The sequence below is a fragment of the Gymnoscopelus braueri genome (genome assembly GCF_963280865.1).
Source record: "Gymnoscopelus braueri genome assembly, chromosome: 8".
NCBI classification, from domain to species: domain Eukaryota; kingdom Metazoa; phylum Chordata; class Actinopteri; order Myctophiformes; family Myctophidae; genus Gymnoscopelus; species Gymnoscopelus braueri.
In genome coordinates, this window is record NC_137609.1 from 43,155,223 (window position 1) to 43,179,331 (window position 24,109).

General features: G+C 41.9%; 1 protein-coding gene across 1 annotated transcript in view; it reads left to right on the forward strand.

Annotated features, from left to right (window-relative positions):
* Window positions 1-24,109, forward strand: part of septin8a (septin 8a) — a 53,329-nt gene that overhangs the window by 5,385 nt on the left and 23,835 nt on the right. Inside the window, 6 exon segments of the mRNA XM_080436426.1 lie at window positions 6,939-7,053; window positions 7,371-7,566; window positions 10,359-10,545; window positions 20,602-20,763; window positions 23,975-23,998; window positions 24,000-24,072. Coding sequence (XP_080292552.1) covers window positions 6,939-7,053; window positions 7,371-7,566; window positions 10,359-10,545; window positions 20,602-20,763; window positions 23,975-23,998; window positions 24,000-24,072 — 757 coding nt within the window.

Consider the following 24,109-nt stretch of genomic DNA (forward strand, 5'->3'; position numbering starts at 1 on the left):
CATTTTTACTAGACTCTGTGTGTTTGAACCTTAACCCATAACCCTACCAGCAGCACGGAGAGCAGCTGATGACAAGAACAGACCAGGGCATATATATACCAAAATATATGAAGGGTGAGGCAGGTCCAAAACCTCAATATCCTGATTCACTGTGTACTTCCCTTCATGATGTGACTATACTGTAGGCCTACATGAGAGAGAGTTTGTTTTTCTCATGACAATGAATGTACCCCCCCCCCCCCACACACACACAGCAACGTGTGTCCTATTGATATAAAACTATTTAAAGGCAACGTAGGTCATAGATATTAGGGGTGTAAATTGCTAACCTCAAAACGACTCGATTATAAAATAAACTAGAAAATGTGCTCCTCGGAGCACAAGTCTCCGCCAGCAGACCCGTGCTATTTTAATAGCACGGGTAGTCTTGGTAGAACGGGTCGTCTTGGTAGAATGCGCGTGGTTTTTGGTGTTCTGCAGGGGCGACTGAATATGTAGTGTCTGCATCTAAAACATTTTCTTCTTGAAGCAATGTGTCATATGGGAGTCCTCGTAATTGACTGGTTTGTTCAAATGCTTGTCTGTCTTCTTCATCTTCATTGTCTTGAACAGTTTCAGCAGTTGATTGGTGTTTGATCTATGTCAGTTTTCTCTAGTGCTACATAATGTATTTGATCAAGGTGGCCAATTGTTACAGTATTAAGACTTCGGCCTTGTTGTGGGATCAATTCAACTCTATAGTCCTCTTCTGTGTTACTGTTGTAGATGAGTATGCTTTCTTAGCTTTGGCCTTCTGCGCCTTTGCTTGACCAATGTTAGGTGTTCTCAGAGGGACACACACACGCACGGACGGGTGATTTGTACTGGAAGGTACTGTTCCAATCAAGACTGATTGATCCTGTCTTACCTCACTTCAAAAGACATAAATGGCCTTTTGAAGTGACACACCTATTTATAGGATTTTATTTCGTCATGCGTCCCTCTAGCCAATCGAAGGCATTGGTGTCAACATATTGACACGTGTCACGTGGAGCTTGACCAATGTTAGCTTGGCTAGGGGCCATGCTAACACACGGCGGGACGAAGCGAAAACATACTCTCCACCTCCGGCAGAGACAATGATTGCATCATGAAATCTGTGATTTTCACGGTTCCATTCAATGGGAATTCACAGCTGTGACTGACTGGAGGAATTCATTTACTCAGTATCGGGGAATACAGGCAATAAGTATCTGCAATAATAACTACCTGCTTAGTGCCCCCACCACCACCGTGGAGACTAGGGGTTCAAAAAATCCTCTGGTACATTTTTGAACATGATTATGACAATTTATGCAAAAAATAATAGCGATTATCTCAAATAATTGCTATTATGTAATAATTGTGACAGGCCTTGCTGGTACTAGTGAGTGACCTGTACAGGTTGGTCACTCTGGGTGCCATGTCAGGAGGAATAGCATATACCACTGCATGACGTGTTACGTTCTAGCAGTGAAACTCCTCACTGTCGGATGAAAAGAAGTGGCCTTGACCTCATGCGTCAACTAACTGTAGGAGTTAACTACTACTACAAGTCCCCTTTAGTTGTTTTGGGGTACATTTCATTTGCACATACTGTAGGTGAAAATTGTCCTCTGTGTTTTAACCCATCCTAACTATTAGGTGCAGTGGGTGCCATTAATATACGCCGCGTGGGGAGCAGTTAGGGGTTAAGCATCTTGCTCAGGGACACAGATACATAGACTGGGCGAGCTGGGGGTGAACTGTCGACCTAATGATTACCAGATGACCCTTTCTCATATATCTCTATCCTGGCCAAAGAATTATCAATAAAATTTGATTATAACATTCCAAATCGGTGCAGATAAATCGATTTCCTCCATCGTCAATGTGTGTGTGTGTGTGTGTGTGTGTGAATGGGTGAATGTCATGCACATTTAATTTGTAAATGCATTTATATAGGCACCATATGTACTCGTATCTCATGTATAGAGATATGAGTGAGTAGTGGTACCAGTGTCACAACCTGTCAGCCTGTTGCTTGCTGTCTGCCTGGTGAATCCTCTGTCGGTTCACTAACGTAGACACAAGCTGTTTGTTTGTTTATATGCGTGGGTGAATGCAAGGAGATGGAAGCGGAGGTGGAGAGAGGTTTGGGAGATGAGAAGGGTACTGTCTGGAGGAGAGAATTAATGGATTAGGCCAACTCTCGCTGGCAAGAGGACCAATGGCGTCTCTGTGATTGTAGGTCCCGTATGCATGCATGTGTATGAGTGGACATACCTTCAGCATACATTGGGCTTGTATGATATTGAGACTGTATAGGGCCTATTGGAAAATCTGTTATTTACTTAAGTAACTATTTCATAAAACAAACAGGAGATCCGTCATTTCACCAGATGCTCCATTTGGAAAGAACTTATCACTAAACAATAGGGTGATGTTAGAGTGGGATAGTTATTCAGTACTTGTTCAATACGCCATTGTATTCAGTACAGTTAATGGGTTCTTCATCTCACCCATCAATCCAAGCTAAAGTGATCATGATCCATGATCAACATTATAATCTCATCTGTGAATAGATGAAGGAAGTGGTGTCTAAGGATTCAGGAGATTTCCTATCACTGTCCTCTAGTTGAAAAAATATTACATTACACTTCTAAAGCTGCAGTATGAGTTTAGGGAATTAACAGCAGGGAAAGCAATTTTTATTTGTTGTGTATTCAACAGTTTTGTGTAATCAATGTTACAATTTTACTTGCATACATTGCGTAGTTGATGCTGGAACGATATATCAACTATTGAATATTTGTTGAGGTTTTTCAGTCAAAGCTGTCAGCGAGGTGTCCTATTAAATAAATATCCATTATCAGTTGCATAGCCTCGAGGGAACCGTGAACATAACTCAGTATCAGTTTGACTAGACCACTCTCAGCTCATTTCAAAAGATGAGAGAGCAACGGGATAGATAGGCTCACTATTTGGCCTCCAAGAACCCCCCCTCCCAACACACACACACACACACACACACACACACACACACACACACACACACACACACACACACACACACACACACACACACACACACACACACACACACACACACACACACACACACACATTTAGTCATTTCCTGTTTGCCCAGCGATACAGGCCCAACAGCAGGCCTGGGAAATGTGTTGTTTCCTCACCGTGGGACAATTGACCTGAAAACCTTCATTCCACTCATACCTGGAAGAGCATTCTCTGCTCTTCTTTACTCTATCATGGATGGATGGATGGATAGATGGGTGGATGGATGGCTCATAGTTTTCTCGGTAGCCCTAGCATGGGTGATTGTTCATTTAGCTGTCACGTGTGACTGCATGCTGTCATTCACTAGCTCATTCACACGCACGCACTGTTCATGAACCGCTGTTGTCCAAAATAGAAAACTTAGCCGGCAAGTTACTTTCTCATTTACCCTGATGTAAGGTACTTTTGAAATGACTTATATTATGATGATGGCAAGAAAAGTCACTAACTTACAGTACATAAATGACCATGCAAACAGTAACACTCAACTCAGGTAAGGGAAAAACAGCAACACTGCAATTACTTGGTTTGTCTGAGACCGCAGTGATGTGCACATGCATGCACTGAAAAACTTTTTATATACACACACACACACACACACACACACACACACACACACACACACACACACACACACACACACACACACACACACACACACACACACACACATAGCCTGTTGGATCTTGGCTCGGGGAATTTGTGTCCACGTCTGCAGTTGTCTGATCCTTAAAGATAACACAGGCCGGCAGGTTTGGTCTGCATGCCCCCTTTCGTGGCCCTCATTCATACTCCACATCCTCAGTTCGACATGCATGCGTTGCACAGGTTTCCATACGTACACATGTCCCCAGATAAAGACATTATTTAAATAACATGCTTTTATTGGCAACGGGATGCAAGCATCAATGAGTAACCGCAGGTTTCAATTCCAGGCCGAACGGTCACACGCCTTCCCCTCCAGCTATCAGTCATTCCAGATCTGTTGCACGTCTCATTTCTGCTTTCCTCCAGATTAGCATCTCAAAAAACGTCAGTCACGGTGTCTTCTGCACCGTGGGCTGCCATCAGTGCCATGTTGTTCTTGGCTTCACGTAAGCGTTTTTTTTTAATGCATGAAGTGGTTGACCAGCAAAAAAAAAAATTATCCCCACCTCTATCTGTTTACCTTATCGTAGCTATGGAGTATCATATTGTACTACTACTACCCCGCTCGGTCTCCCCGTTGAACTGAGCATTATCTTTGATTCATTCATCTTTATGCGTCTCCTTCGCCTTCATCCAATGCATTATTGATTAAGCCTGTGTCCTTACTGCGCTTGCTACCGTATCTTTACAAACGGAGATAGGAGAGATAGGAGTTTAGGATTGAATTATTGATTAACCCATTTTGGGCGGGAACCCCTATTTGTAACTATACAGTACCTTTCACGACGGGAACCCCTTTTGGGATTCCTGTTAGGTACACAGCAACACATTTGTTGTAATTTTTGAATAAATATTTGAAAATTTTCAGAAAACGGGTCAGGATTTAGAAGGCGTTTTTAGAATCGGCCTCAGGTCTAAATGGGTTAAGAGTTCGAGGCCTTGTTCAAATACATTGGAAACATTTACCGCAATCAACTTGGCTGTTATTTGAATGTTGCATTGTGTAGCCCAATTCCTATTCAGACTGGGAGCGCGTTGATCGTTCCTTCAACTGGGGGGTGTCGTTGTAATAATCTGCGGCTGTACAACGGTTCAGTCCTGTATTGCCTTGCTCAGCTCCAAGTCGGATCACTGTATGTGTGTTGCTTCACTTGCTTGACGTTAAACCCTGCCTTGCACAAGTCAGCCCAATTTTCTCTTGCTATCTTTTCCTCTCTCTCTCCCTCTCACGCCATCCCCATCTCATCACACTGCACAGTTAACGAAGTTTGCATGCCGAGTAGGGATGCAACAGTTGATCGATTGTTTACATTTCAATAAAATCAATTATTTGTGGGGAGAAAAATTATTGTAGCTTATAGGTCGGGTATTTGCTTATCGCTATCTTTGCGCCGCACGTTTGTACGATGAAGTATAAAATAGGGTTTAAGTAGTGAATCAAATCTATTCTGTTTTCTTTGCATCGATTCATATATCTTTGGGATTCATTGAAATATGAATCGATAGAATTATTGTTCCGAAAATAATGTATAGCTGCAGCCCTAATGCTGAGCCTGCTCAGGTCTAGTATAACAGAGTTGGATCCAGCTCCACTTTGCTCCGCGCTCAGGCTGCCTGTGTCCGGTGACATCAGCTCCTAAATATGCAGCCCTTCTGGGAATGGCTGAGCCAGACATACTCGGGTGGGCCCATGCACCTCAAGGTGCTCCGTCTCCTTCCCACTCAGTAAAGATGGGTCTGGTAAGAGAGATCAAAGGTGAAACCGCTTATATAAATATATATATATTTTTTTTAAATGGTGATATGAAAACATCATATTTCAGCTCTTGTTTTTCAGGAAGCAACTAACTAGCTCACTCACTCTAAGAACAGTTCAATATTTCATATTTGGGACATCGAAAGTCATTTGTGGTGAGGTTGCTATGAATGACCATGCCTTTGTAACGTGGATACGTATTTCCCCAGCTTGGGTGGTTCATTGTAGTTTTGGTTCACAGGCTTAACCACTGTCACCCCGACATCCCTATTTTGGGGATGTCATTATCGGTGAAAATGCAAAAAAAAAATCAAAACTAGTGAAAAAAAGCAGTTTGTGAGCTTGTAGATTGCTATTTTCGTTATTCATCGTAAGTTGTTAATTATTGTTGGTTGTTCTTACTTGCTGTCACGAAGATGCATTTTCCAACTAGCTTGTTTCCAGACAGACATATTTTCTATGTTTTCTGTCCTCTTTTTTTTCCAGTAAACCATGTCTGTTTGCTCCCCGATTTCTATAGCCTTTTTCTCTGTGAGAAGTCCTTGTGGCTGTGAAGGATTATTCTGAAAGCTCACAGCCTCCCACAGGCCTTGATTACTTAAACTCCTCTAACGTCGGAGCTGATGGGTTTTTCATCTGTGCAACGTATGGAAATACTTTGCCGTTCATTTGCATAAGAATGTGAAGGCTTCGACGGCAGCCATGGTGTCATGTCTCTAAGCATGAGTGCATTTTCCTCACATGCTGTCAGAGGAAAATCATGCTTCCGCAAGTACTGCAGCCTAGTACAGTAGCTGCATCTTTCTGCTGTACTTGACTTGATGGTTTTCTTTGTCTTGGAGGTATTTAATAGCAGGAAAGAAATGCAATAGCCCTCCAGTGTTGAAGCGGCCTTAAAGGTATCATGACATTCATTTTCACTTTTTTTATTTTCAATGTTTTATTTGGGGTTTTATGACCTCAATTACACCCAAAAAACCTGAACTTAGAACATTCAGTGGATTTTCTGTGGTCTGGGGTTTTCTGAATAATTAGGCTGAAAAGTAATCTGAGCTTGGCCCTTCGACAGTGAGGTCACAGTCGATTAATCCCGCCCACTCTCCTCCTCGCCCCTCCCCTCCCCTATCCTTTCCTTTGGGGGGGGGCGGAGCAGAGGCGATGATTGACAGGCAAAATCCCTCACCAGCGACACCCGCAGGCAAAGATTTCTTTTTTCATTGCAGTTGAAAAGGCTTTAGAAATGTGAGAGAAAAACACCTGCCATGGATCACTGGAATGGAATTTTCACTTAAAACCTTTTGTACACTTTTGAAGGACCAGGACAAAGACTTTGAATGTGGTGTAAAAGTGAATGTCATTAAACCTTTAAACAAGTCACTAAGAGAATGTCAATATTATGTCAAATAATTTGTCTATTAAATGTGTTTTTTGTTGTCGTGTTCTTTTTTTTTTTTAGAATGAAGAGAAGCGTAACCTGACTTTGGGCGGCCATGTTGGATTTGATAGCCTACCTGACCAGCTGGTCAGTAAATCGGTCGCACAGGGTTTCTGCTTTAACATCCTTTGCGTAGGTAAGTAGCACTGTGTGTGTGTGTGTGTGTGTGTGTGCATGTGAATGCGTGCTCACATAAGTCACACACAAAATATTAGTTGTTTTCTTGTTCTGTACTTTTTCCTTGATCTCTTGACAGATGTAATTGCTCAAAGCACGTTGTTTAACCAAAACAAACCGACGCCTGTTGTCTCGTTTTCCCCTGACATGAAAGACATGTCCTGTACATGCCTTCCAGTTGTATTGCTGCAATAAACACTTTTGTCCGAGAGCTGATGAATTGCCCCCCTGTGAATTTTGCACTACTTGATTCTCTCTTCGTATCTGTTGCCCCAGGGGAGACGGGTATTGGCAAGTCGACATTAATGAACACACTCTTCAATACCATGTTCGAGAACGAGGAGGCCAGCCACTACCAGAATGGTGTGTACTTACGACCGCGAACCTACGACCTTAAGGAGAGCAACGTCAATCTCAAGCTGACCATCGTAGACACAGTGGGCTTTGGAGACCAGATCAACAAGGACGACAGGTATGGACGGATAATTTGAACATAACCTGAGCAGCGAATGGGTGGGAGTCAATGCATAATTTAGGATAGTTCCAACATGGTTGGTTAAAACATGGTTGGAGGGGATTCATATAATTGTAGTATGCACAGATTCGAGATTCAGTTCAAGAGAGATTTGTGCATGCATGCATGGGTGTGTGATGTGTGAACCTATGATACTTATTATGTATATGGCTGTTTTTATGAGGGCCCTGGGAAGAGTAAATGGGGATCAAAATAAAACCTTTAATGTATTTATACAGTAAGTAGTCCAAATTAAGTCCAATAAGTTATACATCGCAACTCTAAAATAAAATAAGGTACTCCATGCAGGTAAAAACACAAAAAATAAACAATGTGTGCAAGGGATTTTTTTTACATCACTTGCACCATACAGAACAGCAAGGCCATAATTCTACCTAGATTACATCCAGGTTTCTTTGGCGTACCGCTGAGACAGACTGACGGACAAACCATTATCAGTCCAGACCTTACTCTGTGAGGGGGAAAGAGGCAGGGCAACAATACAGAGGAAATACTTGAATAGTTGGTTTGAACTTAGCTGCAGGACAGAGCGCTCTCAGAGCGGTCTGACCTGGCTAGCATGGGGCTCCAGACAGCCCCCCCCCACCAATAGCTTCTCCTCTGTGGGGGGAGGAGGTGCCAGGAAGGCCATAAAACGCATTGTGACAAACCCTTCTGTCTAATGTGGATGGACGGGCTTCGAAAGGTCAGAGCTGAAGCATTCCACAAGGCCTGATTACTGTAAACAGGTCCGTGTCTGACAGACCATATGGATGGTTTCGCTCTGAGCCCTGTCGTTCAATCTAGGGAGATATTGGGCTAATTTCACCAGAACACTTGGTTAATTAGGGTATTTGTTAATATTAACAGTTTTACATGTATTAATAGTAAGGTATTATTAACGTGTCTAATCACCTTAATAAATAAAGCGGGATTCTGAGGTAAATGTAACTGCTTAAGCTTTTAACAACTCAAAGCACTTTTCTGAGTTTCACACCAAGTCTTGTCCTGGGAACCAAGCACGTTAAAAGCGCTGACATTAAAATAGCACATGGTGACCTTCCAGAAACATGTTTGCATCCCTGTTTGGGTCCCAGCCCATAGTTTGAAAAACTCTGACATACTAGTGGTTAAGTGAAGAAGCTGCCTGCCTTTGGAATGCAGGTCACACACAGTGTGGAGGAATCTCCTCAGCCCTGTGGGTAACCTACATCAAAAGAACAAGACCAAAGGAAAGCTGAGAAAATGTCTGAAGTTTGAGCCATGTTTCTTCCTTGGGATGTTAAAATAACCGACGGTCGCGTCGACAGTAAAAGTAGTAGATGAAAATATATATTTTTCTATTGGCCTATTCAAAACATTCAGTCTGCGTGTCACAGTTCAGGGCATGAATGTTTTGTTCGGTTCAATAAAGTTACTGGTAAAAAAATAACAGTGAAATATTTCAGAAGGATGAAGTGTCGAGTGCAGCTGTCAGTCAGTCTTGGAAATGACAGGTGGACAGAACAAAGTACAGTTAGAGAATACATGGGCAACTAAATATATTTGAAATTAAATAGAAATGTTACTTCAGTATTCCAATTATGAAATATCACAAAAAAATCAGGATACCAAATCAAAAATAGCAGATCTACAAGCTCGTAGGCTATTTTTGCTACTTTTGTGTGACATACAATGACGAAATACAGCATTAATTTACGAAAAAAGTTAAAATACGGAGATAAGAGCTGTCTGCCCGACAGTATATGCAATGAAGCCCTCTGGAGTGAGTGTGGAAATATAGTGGCCCTCACCATCATCAAAGTTGCATCACCCCTGAGTTAGAGGGTCTGCCACCATGGTTTCGGTCTGCTGTATAGGAGGAGCATCACAGACTTATTGTTAACTATAACAATTACGTGGTGTATAAAACGGAAGACTGCGTGCAATCACTGTGCGAAATGCGTATGGCTTATGCTGGGGCAATACTACCAATAAGATGACCCATTTACGAAGACATCACCCCTGTGTGTCCGTTTGACAGCGCAAGGAGGAGAGAGTCGGATAGGCAAGAGCGAGTCCTTCTCCCTGCAGAGTTTAAACTGCATTTCCATGCAGATTCAGACAGGGCTAAATCCATAACTAAAGCACTGGGGGGTTATAATAAAAGATATACAGCCGTGGGATATAATCAAAGTACTTGAGCTGCGCTCTCGCCAGCAATTCTGAAACACAGAAATTAATTATAACAAATTCATTATAACTTTATGAACTGACATAACTATGAATTGTTTTAGCTCATAGGTCTACATAAGAATCTAAAAAAGGCACGCAAAAGAACTTGATGAATCGGAAAAGGCCTCTGACATGTGGACTAGCCCAAAACTGTGCCGTCCTCCGGTTGGTTGACTTTGTAAAGTGTAAAAATAAGACCATTGCACAGATTCATAATTCCCTGGTGAACACTGTAGGTCTGTCAACAACACTGCTCCACAGAAATACATTTTGGGCAGCCGTTCAGTTTGCTTCCCAACACCCAAAATGCAAGTTTCACACTGTTCTAAGCACTGTGGTTTCATTATTGTGGCATCGAACCAAACCAATTTGTTTCTTAAATCATAAGTCACTCACTCTGTTCTTTTCTCTAGCGACAAGCCTATAGTTCCGTTTCATGTTCATTTGCGATGCATGAATAAGAACACAAATATTTGTGCTCCTGGCCACATACATAAATCCTTGGTATTAATGTTGATCTCTCTCTGGCTGTGCAGCTACAAGCCAATCGTGGATTATATCGACACTCAGTTTGAGAACTACCTTCAGGAGGAGTTGAAGATCAAGCGCTCGCTGTTCGACTTCCATGACACCAGGATTCACATCTGCCTTTACTTCATTTCTCCCACGGGCCACTCGCTCAAGTCCCTGGATCTAGTGACCATGAAGAAACTGGACAGCAAGGTATGCACATATGAACACACACACACACACACACACACACAACACACACAAATGAGGGATTACTCTTGAGGGGGAAAAAGCGCACACTCCCACACACCCCTTTCCCGTCTTTGAATGACTTTTAATGACGATGAAATTTGAACTCCCTTTCACTGTGAGCGGTGTCGATTCACTGAGGCATGGAGATCCCTGATCTTTGTGCCAGGGTGTGGACTTCTCTCAGTGTCCCATGAGACAACAGGGACAAAAAGCTTACGAGCTTCCATGTCGTCACATTTCAAGAGGGCTATACGTTGGCTTTCTTCTAAGTCCCCACATCGGAAGAATAGGCATTGACTTTTATCAAGTATTGTTAAGGATTAAGGGTCTTGTTCCTAAACTGAAATACTGGATGAATATCTATATTACATAGGCCATGGGTTCCCAAACTTTTCAGCCCGCGACCCCAAAATACTGCGGCCATTGACTCGCAACCCCACCTAACCTGGAGGTAATTTATGCACATAAACTGTGCAGATGCGGATGTGGACATTTTTTATTACACACATTCATGCATTCTTAAACTTCATGTGATCCTTATCAAGGACATTGGTGAATAACCCCCCCCCCCCCAGAGACCAAACTGGCAAATAATTCAGTCAGCAAACTTTTAGTCATGCCAACTACATACAATATATGCACGTCCAATGTCAAATGATAGTCTAATGACTAGACAGCCAACAAGGTTTATAGCAAAAGCCTCAACACAGTCATAGCCTACTTGTAAAGAAACTGTATGGCGGGGTTACTCGCATGCTTACTTGAAGTCTAGCGTCTTCAGAATGAAAACACTGCAGCTTGTTATTTAATCAAGACGGAACAAGACATTGGATGTACAGTGACATTGAATCATGAAGACTAATGCACCCTCATCATGAGCTAAGCGTTCACAGGAAGATAACAGGAAAATAACAAGAAGGCTGCCTATGAATCACTCTCCCAGCCTTACCTGGAACTAAGATTGAGACAGTTAGTTTTAGCTTGGGTCTCTAGTCTAATGAAAAACAAGTATTAAGTATTCTCTGGTCATGCGAGGACCCAGTGTGAACGGTCTCAAAAGCTGGTTGTGGGCCCTGGTCCATAATGTAGGACACACACACACACACACACATATTGATGTGGTTCATTCAGGGCAGTTGTGTGAGTAGCTTGTAGATTCCCCTTTGGGCAGTGGATGCAAGTTGTGACATCCATACATCGACAGTGGGCTGTTGGGGACATGGTCACTGGATTGTTCTCATTTAGACGGGGAAAGAATCTCTGTCATTTTTAGATTTATTTGGCTATTCAAAAATAGCAGATCTACAAGCTTGTAGATCTGCTATTTTTGAAAAATCGTGAATGTTTGTGCAAAGCTTTGAATGTTATATATATTTTTAAAGCAAACATTTGTAACTCAGTAACTTTGCTTCTGGGGATTCTACAAATGTCTTTATATATATTTTTAAAGCAAACATTTGTAACTCAAATCTTTGCTTCTGGGGATTCTACAAATGTCTATATATATTTTTAAAGCAAACATTTGTAACTCTGTAACTTTGCTTCTGGGGATTCTACAAATGTCTTCTAAGTTCTAACAGTTTTCTGAAAAATGTATGTTGCTATAATATCAGTGGTTCTCAAACTTTTTCATGTCAAGGACCTCCAAAATGATATGCATTTGGCCGTGGACCCCCAATATTTGAAGCAAAGGTTTGAGTTACAAATGTTCCCTTTAAAAAATATATATATTCAAATATTTGCACAAATGTTCAAGATTTAAAAAAAAATAGCAGATCTACAAGCTCATAGCGCAGCACTCTGTGCCGCGCTATGAGCTTGTAAAGAACTAGAAGCCTGGCCCGCACATCGGAGACAGAGACAGAAGAGCGTGTAGACGTTCCTTGCAACACCGGTGCTTGTTTCTCGCACATGATTTGGCAACGCGCAAAATGAAAGCGAAACCTAACTGCAGCATGCAAACCGAAAGCGAAACCTAACTGCATCATGCAAACCAAAAGCGAAACCTAACATGCAACTGACAAACGGACAAACTGACAATTTCCCTACAGTATTTCCCTACGTACAGGAGGAGCGTGCTGTCTGTAACTGTTGAACAAATTTTCTTCAACTGTTGTACAAGCTGTTTTTCATCAGAGAGACGTGAATTCACAAGAAGTGGAACCAGATTACAGTCGCACATCCATTCACTAGAAATCATACAGTAGTTGTAGTTTGAATAAATCTGCCCTTCCTTCTGGCTGTCTAACTGATAGTGATGGCCAATGATAAAATAAGAGAAATATGACACAGTCATATTATACCAGGTTGCTCTCTCCAGCGTCCCCGCACGGAACCAAATGGACCCGTGGTCCTGTACCCTTTCGCTCGCGGACTAACAAAAACAGCCAAATGGCAGTAAATAGTTAATGAACGGAGCTAAATCAGTTTGGTTGCCTCAATAAGGGCTTGTGTGCGTTATCGTGTTTTTTCTGGGTCGCTGTTGGAGGCGGCGCTGTGTGTGTGTATATGAGGAGTCAAGTCAATAGTTTGTTTGGTGGCGACGACCACACTTTTTTTTCACGCAACAGCGCCATTTACCATAGAGATGCATACAGTGGCCGAACACAGTATTGCAGGTCGTCTTTAGATCCCATATTCTGAGAGGACATTGAGCCAATGAGGAAAAAGACACCACTAGCTGTAGTGTCGATGGGAGACCAGGTAAAAAACCTGGTAAAAAACAAAACTCAAGACTGAAAAAACTACATTACAGCTACTAGAGAAATGGCACATACAATTCTCTTTTTCTTAAATATACATTTTATAAAATGTTCTTTTTCCTCAGAATAAATACATTTTTCCTCAATTACGGCCGCCTTTTAAAAAAAGTGAAAACTAGATATATAGTAGCAATTAAACGGTGAAAGTTAACAGTGCTGCTGTGAAAGCTTCTCCATGTCTGCAAAGCATGTGTGACGGAGGCAGAAAGAGTGCAAAAATGTGGCAAGAAGCACAGTATTTTATTGGTTGTTAAAGGCTATGATGAAATGATATGATTCATAATGCTATGTGTGAAATTTGACAGTTTACCGCCCCCTCATCCTGCAAGTGCCACTTCTTAGCTCTCATACATACTGTATGCTGTAGCAGTGTTGTTCATTAGTCAAATGTGGTTCCTATATTTCGCTGAGTCTACTTAATGAGCTATGGGGATGTTATGTTAGAATTGGCTGTCAGGTTGCAACAAAGGAGGGAGATGCACACTCCAAACTTATAATTAACAAACTGAAATGTATTAAAAAAATAAATAAATAAAAACTCAACAAAAACTGTTGCAATGAGCTGTAGAAGTCAGGATCAGGGGCAGTGGTGTAAAGTAACTAAGTACATTTACTCAAGTACTGTACTGTACTATACTGTACAATTTTGAGGTCTTTTTTACTTTACTGGAGTATCTTCAATTTTCAGTACTTTTACTTGTACTCCACTACATCTGAGAGGCAAATATTGTACTTTTACTCCACTACAATTATTTTAAAACTTTAAGTTACTAGTTATTTTGCAGATATAAATTATTATATCCAAAAACATACATTAACCACTTTAGCCCTATTTCATACACAGGCTATTTGAAAATAGCAGATCTACAAGCTCACAACGCGACGCATCGCGACGCGTTGTGAGCTTGTAGATCTGCTATTTTCAAACATTTTAGTACTTTTACTTTTGGTACTTTCAAGTGCATTTTGATGCCAATACTTTTCTACTTTTACTTAAGTAACATTTTGAACACAGGCCTAATGGAGTATTTCTACTTTGTGGTATTGCTACTTTTACTTAGTAATATACCTGAGAACTTCTTCCACTACTGATCAAGGCAGGGTGTATGAAAGTACACAGTCTCACAGTGGTAAATGTGAAACAGTATGTCGTCAATGTAAAACCAGAAGAAAAAAAAGCTGAGCTTGGTGAGGGGTGCAAGAACCGACACACTGACAGGCTGTAGTTGCTTAGGGAACACTGGCCAGGTGCTTCCATTGACCTCAATAGCACCTCAGCTACACCCAGCCAAGGACCTGCAAGACACAACAAAAACGCACACACAACACACAGGACTGCAGTCATCACAGGTGACAACAGTGCCAGTCTTACCTTTTTGTCAGATGGTTTGTCAATGTTGTTATCTAGTAGTGGTTTCCATACAGGCGTGCCTTTTAAAACAGGAAAGCAAGCTAGCACACATTGCGAGTCATTCATGCTACCTTGCGGTTGTGCAGCAATGTCGAATTTGTTATTAACACCGATTTCAGGGCCGTATGTAATTTCTTAAATGCCACAAACTTGTTTTTCAGGGCAATCGCTACCCATAATATAGTGTGTGGTGAGGCAGCGATGTGATGACACATCAAGGCAAAACAGATGGCCAGGCTGAGCAAAAAAAACTTGGCGGCTTTTTGCCTACTTTTGCCACCTGTCTCCTGATGCCATCCAAAACAGCGGCGGCCTGGCATTTCAACCAACTCTCGCTGCTGTCTAGTAAAAAACCCATAGTATGTTTTTCAAAATTGACAAGAAGATTTTGTTATTTTCCTCATTGATTTGCTTGAAATCACAGGTGTGCCATGAATGCTATTCTACCCTCGGTCAACTCTCAACACTTTCCTAAAGAGCAGTAAATCTCAACCAATTGCGCTATTAATCAAAGAATAGGAGCTTACCTGAGCTAATGCTCTCCTTGTACGAACCAAGCCATTGTAGCTTACCCCATTTATCTCTACCTCCCCTGTTTGGCAGCTTACTGCACCTGAGTACTACACCAAAGAACCACAGCTCACAAACACTAATGCTGTTTAAACACCAGTATGAGCCAAAGTATAGCCGCTTAGCTCAGCCAAACCTCTCTCACTGTCGTAAGCCCCCGGGTATGGACGGACAAGATTTATTATGAAACATTATGAATAGTATTGACATGATTTGGTTTCATGCTGTTGCCTTGAACTGTGAAACGGCTGTTTCAGGAAGTGCATTTATCCAGGCCGGTCTGCAGCATTTTCAGTGCAGTAATATACTCGTTAGAGTACTGTAGTGTACCCATTTATTTGTTTGAGTGGCATAGGCATAAAATCTATACTACATACCAATGTGAGCACAGGCCAACGTTGTTGATGCATCCCACTTTTCTTTAGCATGCATGACGGGTTTGTTTATTCGGTACCCTCTTTCCAGACATGAGGAGCAGTGTTATGACTGCACACGTTGTTGGTGGGAACGGAGGGCCTCACCATGGCTCTGTGCTCCCTAGAGCCTCACCGATGCCCGATTTTTGGGTCTGATCCCGATTTTGCAAAGTCCTAGACAAACGTTGATTACTATTTTTTTGACTGAGATTTTGTCAAAAGTGTAACATTTTCTAAAGTTTCTATTTCAGAAAAATGTACTTGTAAGCAAACAAAATAATTCAAAAGGTTTCCAAAATAGCTGATCTACAAGCTCGCGAAACAAATCGCGACACGACATGTCGTGAGATTGTACATCGGCTATTTTGGAAAAGTTTAGAAAATTGTTGGAAAAGTTTGCCTATAAACACATGATTAAAATGATTACGACAGGTTGAAAGTGGTAAAAAATTGAGACACATTTCCTAATACCGACGTAGTCATAAAAGTCAAATAATGATCAATATATCGGTCTGGCTGGCTCTGGTGTTCCCAAACGGTTTACGACTGACTTTATAAGTGAAAGTTCTGAGTGAAGTGAGCACATCCGACCTTCCAGGAACAAGGTAAGCAGATTACCAACAAAAAGCAACTCGAGTCAATTCACTACTGTGCTCCAATTTGGTGTCATTTTGAGCACTGATTGAGAGCGTTTCATGCTCAAAACATGTTTGCACTAAATTAAACAAACTCAAAGGGCACTCTTAACGGTGGGCTTTGTTTTTTAATCCGAGAGCGCTGCCAAAAGTGAGTCACCACAGACCGATTCAGGAAGCAGGTTAGTAGACCAGAAAGCAGCCAACATTTCCTTCAGAGAGCGGCCCTTTGCTGTCAGACGCGAGACAATGGTGTTTTTCTTGTAAATGGGGTGTGTGCCACTCACCCTATAAAGGATATGGCGGTCTGTAGATAGCTGAGCTGGCCGGTGAGGGAATTGAAAGAATTATTGCAGTTGCTAGAATCAGCCCTGTGGTTAAGAGGTGGCTGAAGGCAGGAAGAGAGCCGAGCAGAGTGTGAAGTGAGTTATCGTTTTAGAAATGTACACTGGACCTTCTGCTTGAGGATATACGTACTCTATGTCTAAAATATAGCCTAGCCCTAGTGGATCCGATATTAAATAAATGATATTTGTACTTGGGTCCAAGTTTAAGTGTAGCCTGTTCATAATAAACGGCCGACATTTGTACTTTAGTACAGTGTGAAACAGTCCAGACTCTGGGGCTCACTGTCTGATGGTGAAGGCATAATTTTTAACCAGACAGAAGAAGATAAGATCATACAGAACACTTAGAACCACACTTAGAGGTAGCGAAATTTAAATACCAAAGAAGTGTTTCATTTTAATTTTTTTATATTTCTCATGAGTGACACCAGTGACTGGGGGCGTCACCATTTTACTCAAACGCGAAAAGATTTCCGTGCTTGCCACCCAACCTCCGTTCACCACAATATATATTGTATATCTAGTAGTATCTAGTAGCAGAACACAGTAATTTCTATTTAATTAAAACATTTTTTTATTAATGTTTAACATTAGTGATCTTAAAGCTGGAATTGGGTTGCACTGCAACGCATTATGAGTGTGTAGAATTTTGGTGCACAACATCACGCACAACAAAATACATCAAACCATTAACCCATTAGAACCTGAGGCCGATTCTACAAATGCCTTTTAAATCAGTAGTTACAAATTGCAGATGTACAAGCTAACAGCGTTATCTGCTATTCTTGAATACAACACAAAAAGTGTACAATAGATATCTTTTTTTATTACAGGTGGTACATTAAAATGTACCACCTAGTGGTCCATGGACCACAAGTTGAGAAAAACTGTGTTGGATGAAACAAAGAATTCCTTTGGAAATAGTCGTTGACAAAAAGTGTGCTCCCAGACATAAACAACCTTATCGTCGGCCAACTCTGGATGAAACCCTTGTGTCAGCATATTACTGCAGTTGGCCTCACTACCCTGACACAAGGTAGCCTGAAGGTTGGGCTCGTGACAGGAAAAGTCTCCCATTCAAATTCCTGGACTGAGTGGGAAAGGCTTGGTTTCCCCGTCTGTCAACAACTTCTCTTGGAAGTGCTAACAAGGAGTCCTCGGGGACATGACGTGCGGCGTTGATGACTGTGAATCTGTGTGAATCCTTCCTCGTTAGTGATTTGGGTAAATGCAGCCGTGTCCACAGGGCAGTACAGGGGAATGCAGACAAAAACTGTGTGTTTGTTTGCCCCCCTCCTCCCTTCCTCCTCCTCCACTACTCATTTGTGATGGTGTCTCGTTAATGTTCATAATCGTTGTCTGTTGTACGTCTCCGTTGGGGCTCCGATCGAGCTGATAAAACACATCTTGTTATCTTGTCCCTCAGCCGTAATTAATGACACGGTATCAGTTTAATTCAGGTGCCGTCTATTATATCGACCTCACTTGGTTTACAGCGGGTCCTTGAGGGAGTTCCAGGGGGTCCCCAGCTAAATGATAGGTAGTTAGGAACCAAATGGACCCTTTTTAAGTCTGTAACTCTGAGAGTGTACAAATGAAACCAAATGGACCCGTAGCCTAATGCATGTCAAACTGGGGGGGTCCTTGAAATTAAAATGGTTGAAAATCACTGCTAGAGCCGTAAAAATCTTCTCTTATGGGGGTCCTTGGCACATCTTTTAAACTGGAGGTCCCGCGGGCCGATAGTAAGTGTCAATTTGGGGGTCCTTGACATGAAAAAGTTTGAGAGCCACTGGTTCACAGTGTTTCTTTATGGGACGGTCCCAAAGAGTAGTGCCTTTCCTAATCTCATCGACAGCAGTCGCTTGGCTCCATACTGCGTGCAGCTTTGCCAGTCACATATTGAGCATTTTATTTTTGTCCAGTCAGCGGTGCTCATTAGCAGGTCTGGAGACGTTCCAGACCAAACTAAACTAGGCCAAACCACCCACCAACATACCGTATAGCAGCATACTGCATGTTCTTTTACCTTTTAATGTACTCTATACATTTTTAATATCATGTGTGCTCTGGCACAGCCCATAAGCCTACTTGTGGTGGTGCCGTGGTGTAGTGGCGTGTCTAAAACACACAATATGGCGAGTGCGTATTCTCCGGAGCTGACCAGAATGACCTCATTCTAATAACAGGAAGTCTTTATTTGTCCTCTCTCTTTTCCTCTGTTTTCCCAGGTCTCTAATCCACTGGTTCTCAAACATTTTCATGGTTTCAAGGACCCCCAACTTGACACTTATTAGCCCGCGGACCGCTCACTTGAAAAGATAATGCCAGGCAGGGACCCTCATAAGAGAAGATTTTATGGCTCTATCAGTGATTCTCAACCATTTTAATTTCAAGGACCCCCAGTTTGACATGCATTAGGCTACGGACCCCCATTTAATGACACTTCTATCTCTGGACCCCAATTTAATAATAATAATAATAATAATAATAATGGATTTTATTTATAACGCACTTTACATTTACAGGAAATCTCAAAGTGCTACAGAAGGCAATTGCATAAAAACAGAAACATCACACCAGTAAAAGAAAACAATAACTAGGAAACTGGAAGAGACCTATTAACACATTGGCTGCCAAAAACGCAGATCTGCGTTCTATTTTTAATAAATACGTGGGCTGCCAAGAACGCAGATCTGCGTTCTATTTAAAAAAAAAAAAACCAAAGATTTTTTATTTTTTATTTTTTTTTTATTTTATTTGACCCAAAGACCAAGGAGATATGATTGTTCGAAGATTTAGACTCCTATCCACTTCCTTGTTAACTTAAAACTTAAATTCTGTATCTCGGCTCCTGAGTACTTTTTTTTTCAATGAAAAATCTCTGGCAGGCTACAGCTAAAAATCTGAAATAATTCTGGCAGTCAATGTGTTAAAACATGGGGGCAAAGTAAAACCAGCTACAAAAATGCTTTGCTAAAAAGGTAGGTCTTTAGTCCTCTCTTAAAACAATCAACTGACTGTGGAGCTCTCAGGTGGACAGGGAGGGCGTTCCACAGTTCGGGGGCGGCCGAGCAGAAAGCCCGGTCGCCCATGGTACGAAGCTTTACCAATTTATATAGTAAAATCAATGTTAATTTAACTCTGAGAGTGTACAAATGGAACCAAATGGAGAGTGTACAAATGGAACCAAATGGACCCGTAAAGGTCCATTTGGTTCCATTTGTACACTCTCAGAGTTACAGACCCATAAGCGTCCATTTGGTTCCATTTGTACACTCTCAGAGGTACAGACCCATAAGCGTCCATTTGGTTCCATTTGTACACTCTCAGAGGTACAGACCCATAAGCGTCCATTTGGTTCCATTTGTACACTCTCAGAGTTACAGACCCATAAGCGTCCATTTGGTTCCATTTGTACACTCTCAGAGTTACAGACCCATAAGCGTCCATTTGGTTCCATTTGTACACTCTCAGAGTTACAGACCCATAAGGGTACATTTGGTTCCATTTGTACACTCTCAGAGTTACAGACCCATAAGGGTACATTTGGTTCCATTTGTACACTCTCAGAGTTACAGACCCATAAGCGTCCATTTGGTTCCATTTGTACACTCAGAGTTACAGACCCATAAGTGTCCATTTGGTTCCATTTGTACACTCTCAGAGTTACAGACCCATAAGTGTCCATTTGGTTCCATTTGTACACTCTCAGAGTTACAGGACCCATAAGGGTCCATTTTAGCTGGGGACCCCGTGTAACTCCCTCAAGGACCCCTGGGGGGTCCCCTTGACCCCACTTTGAGAACCAACGCTCTAATCCATGCCCTTCCATGTTTCTCTCTTACTTAACCGTCTTCCCGCTCTCCTTCTCAGGTGAACATAATTCCCATCATCGCCAAAGCAGACACGATCTCGAAGAGCGAGCTCCACAAATTCAAGATCAAGATCATGAGCGAGTTGGTGAGCAACGGGGTTCAGATCTACCAGTTCCCGACCGACGACGAGGCCGTGACCGAGATCAACGGCTCCATGAACGTAAGCTTCACTCTGAAACAAACCGCCACACTTGCATGCATACATGCTGTATTCGATGCGGTCTCCATTTTTCCGCTTTTTCATTTTTTCCCCCATAAATCAGTGCTATTGAACACCCTTTACGTCTGTGTGTTGATTAAAAAAATATTGAACCAATGGAAAGTATTAAAAAGTGCTTCTGACAAGACCAGCTAACTCCATTGGATCCTCAAACTTTCTGCTAAACCAGCTAACTCCACCAAAGGGGGGTGGAGTTAGCTGGTTTTGCTGACTCCAGGCTCCACCCCCTTTTGACCTCCAACCTCATTGTGAGCTTGGAGGTCCATTCAGCTGTTCTTATCAATGATGAACAAAACCTCCTAACTCCACTTTATGTTTTGTTTTTGTCATTTCCTGAAAAAAGAACATTTTGGAGTTAGCTGGTTGCTGCCGGACAGCAGAGATATACAGGATACGTCTCCCCAAAAATGCTCAGATATGTCACTTTTGACCTTCTATTCTAGACCAAGGTTTCCCAAACTTCTCAGGCCCTGACCCCCCCCCCAAAATAATCATATTTGAACTGACAAGCACTTGGAATTGTAGGCATTACATTTAGTTTGACTCGTATTGTGAAAATAGCCGAACCACAAGCTCCTCCAAAGTTTCACCCCGCACACATTTTGAAACCACATGTGTAGCTATTAACACGTGTTGAACAGACTTAAAGGGATAGTTCACCCCCAAAATGACTTTTTTTCCCTCTATCGATTAGTCACCCCATGGAGACTTGAATTCATGGATATGTTTTAGTTTGTCGCATTCCTAAGCCAATCATTTTGGGGGTGAACTATCCCTTTTAAAATGTGTGGTCTGCACTCAGCAGCTTAAAGGAATACAAGCTATTTCTGAGTACATTTCATAGATTTAGTTTAGTCCCACATTGTTCTATTGTAGATGAACAGTGAGTTGTATAGGAGTGCCAGAGACGGTAATAGAACATTATTGTAAAATCATTTATCACACCTTTGCTATGGTGACAGAGGACTTAGAATAGAAGTGGTAAGACACAACCACGCAATTATTTGCAAACACTTTTACTACCAGGTTATATACTGGATATGTGTGTGTGTGTGTGTGTGTGTGTGTGTGTGTGTATCCCCTCACATTCATATACACACAAAAGTGGAACATGGGGTCTGTCTGAGAGCGCTCGTTTCCCCATTCTGTCACTCTCTACATACTGCAGGAAGACGTTATGGGCCTCATAGCGCTGCATACTTTCCTCTGACTTCCCTTATAAATATCTCAATCTGTACATATTTTCCAGGCTTGTTAACCCATTAAAACCGGGAACGCATCTGTGTAACCACTTTAACCATTATTTTATACTTTGGCAATTTTTTTAAAAATCGTGAAAATGTGTCCAAATCTTTGAATATATATATATATATTTTTTTTAAGCGAACATTTGTAACTCAAATCTTTGCTTCTGGGGGTCCCTGGAACAACATATTTTGCGATGGGGGTCCGCGGCCAAATACATATAATTTTGGGGGTCCTTGACATGGAAAAAGATTGCAAACCACTGATATAGAAACATAGGTTTTTTCAAAAAACTGTTAGGAATTAGAAGACATTTTGTAGAATGGGCTTCAGGTCTGAATGGGTTAAAGCGACTCTGAAAATAAACCGCATCTGAAATGAACTTCATTAGTGGAAGTCTAAAGTGATGTTGCAGAGAGATAACGGGGGCCACACACACAAACCATGCAACGGAACACGCACACAACAAATCATCTACGAGAAGAAGAACCCATAACCAACCGGATGAGACGGATGGAGGCCCCGCCCCCCACATATCATAGTCATGTCTATTCCTAGTCGATGACATCATCGCCGCAGGCTCACCGGCCAAGCAGGGTTGCCAGATCTGCTTATTATAATGTCCCCGCAAGATTTTATTTGAAAATAGCCGATCTACAAGCTCACAACGCGTCGCGAGCTTGTAGATCTGCTATTTTCAAATGGCTGATGTATATGTTAAAGTGCTCATTTGGCCCATAGTCGCTTCTTTTGGGCTGGTTTTCCTAGACCTGGTTGCTTGTTTCTCTCACAGAATCTGGCAACACTGCCGGCCAAGAAGATTCGCCACCTAATTTTTGCGGTTGCGCGCCAGGCGTGTTTTCCTCATGATGCAGACAGTGCTTTGTGGCCCAGCGGGAGCATAGTAAACCTCCTAGAGCAATAAAGAACCGTGTGTTTAACCCGTCAAGACCGGGACTGTGTCATTTTTTGATTTCTTTGGGCTGTTCAAAAATAGCAGATCTACAAGCTCATATGAGCTTGTAGATCTGCTTTTTTTTTTTTTTATCATGAAAATTTGTGCAAATCTTTGAATATATATAACATTTGTAACTCAAGTCTTTGCTTCTGGAGATTCTACAAATGTCTTCTAAATCCTTTTTTTTTTTTTTTAAGTTATGTTGCTATAATCAGTGGTTCTCAACTTTTTCATGTCAAGGACCACCCAAAATAATATGTTTTGGCCATTGACCCCATCTCAAAATATTTTGTACCAGGAACCCCCAGAAGCAAGATTTCAGTTAAAAAAAATGTACTTAAAAATATATATATATTCAAAGATTTGCACAATGTTTCACGATTTTTCAAAAATAGCAGATTTACAAGCTCATAGCACGGCACTCGGTGCCGTGCTATGAGCTTGTGGAATCTGCTATTTTTGAGTATAAAATAATGGTTTTAAGTGGTTACACACATGCTTCCCGGTCATAATGGGTTAATCATGTCAATGAAAAATGCCTCCGAGCCCAAGCCGGCCACATGTTAAACGTAAACAAACCGCTCCGGTGTGGCTCGTGTGTATGTAAACAACGTTCAGCTCTGTGGCGCGTTCTAGTCGTGAAAAAGATAAGTCAGAAAGTCCTGCAGTGAAGTTGGTTTCATTTGAAAGTCGAACGTTAAGTTCTCTTTCATCCCTCCCAGTGCTCCAGTTGTCTCCACCAAAACGACATCTGTAAAACCAGTTACGTTTTGGTGGCCACAACACGAAGCACGGTTGCTAGGGCGGTGACTGGGAAATAAACTATTTTTTGAGGAAGTAAAGAATCTGTTCCCAGGAATCAGGCCAGGTAGTGACTCTGGTTACACTTTGTAACCTTAATATTTCTTCTCTTTTTTTTCTTTTTGTTTGACCTCTGACCCTGACCAGGCCCACCTGCCGTTTGCTGTGGTGGGGGAGTGTGGAGGAGGTCAAAGTGGGCAACAAGTCGGTGAGGGCCAGACAGTACCCCTGGGGCATTGTGCAAGGTGAGTACCACGACAAACGGGGTTTATTCAGAGGGTT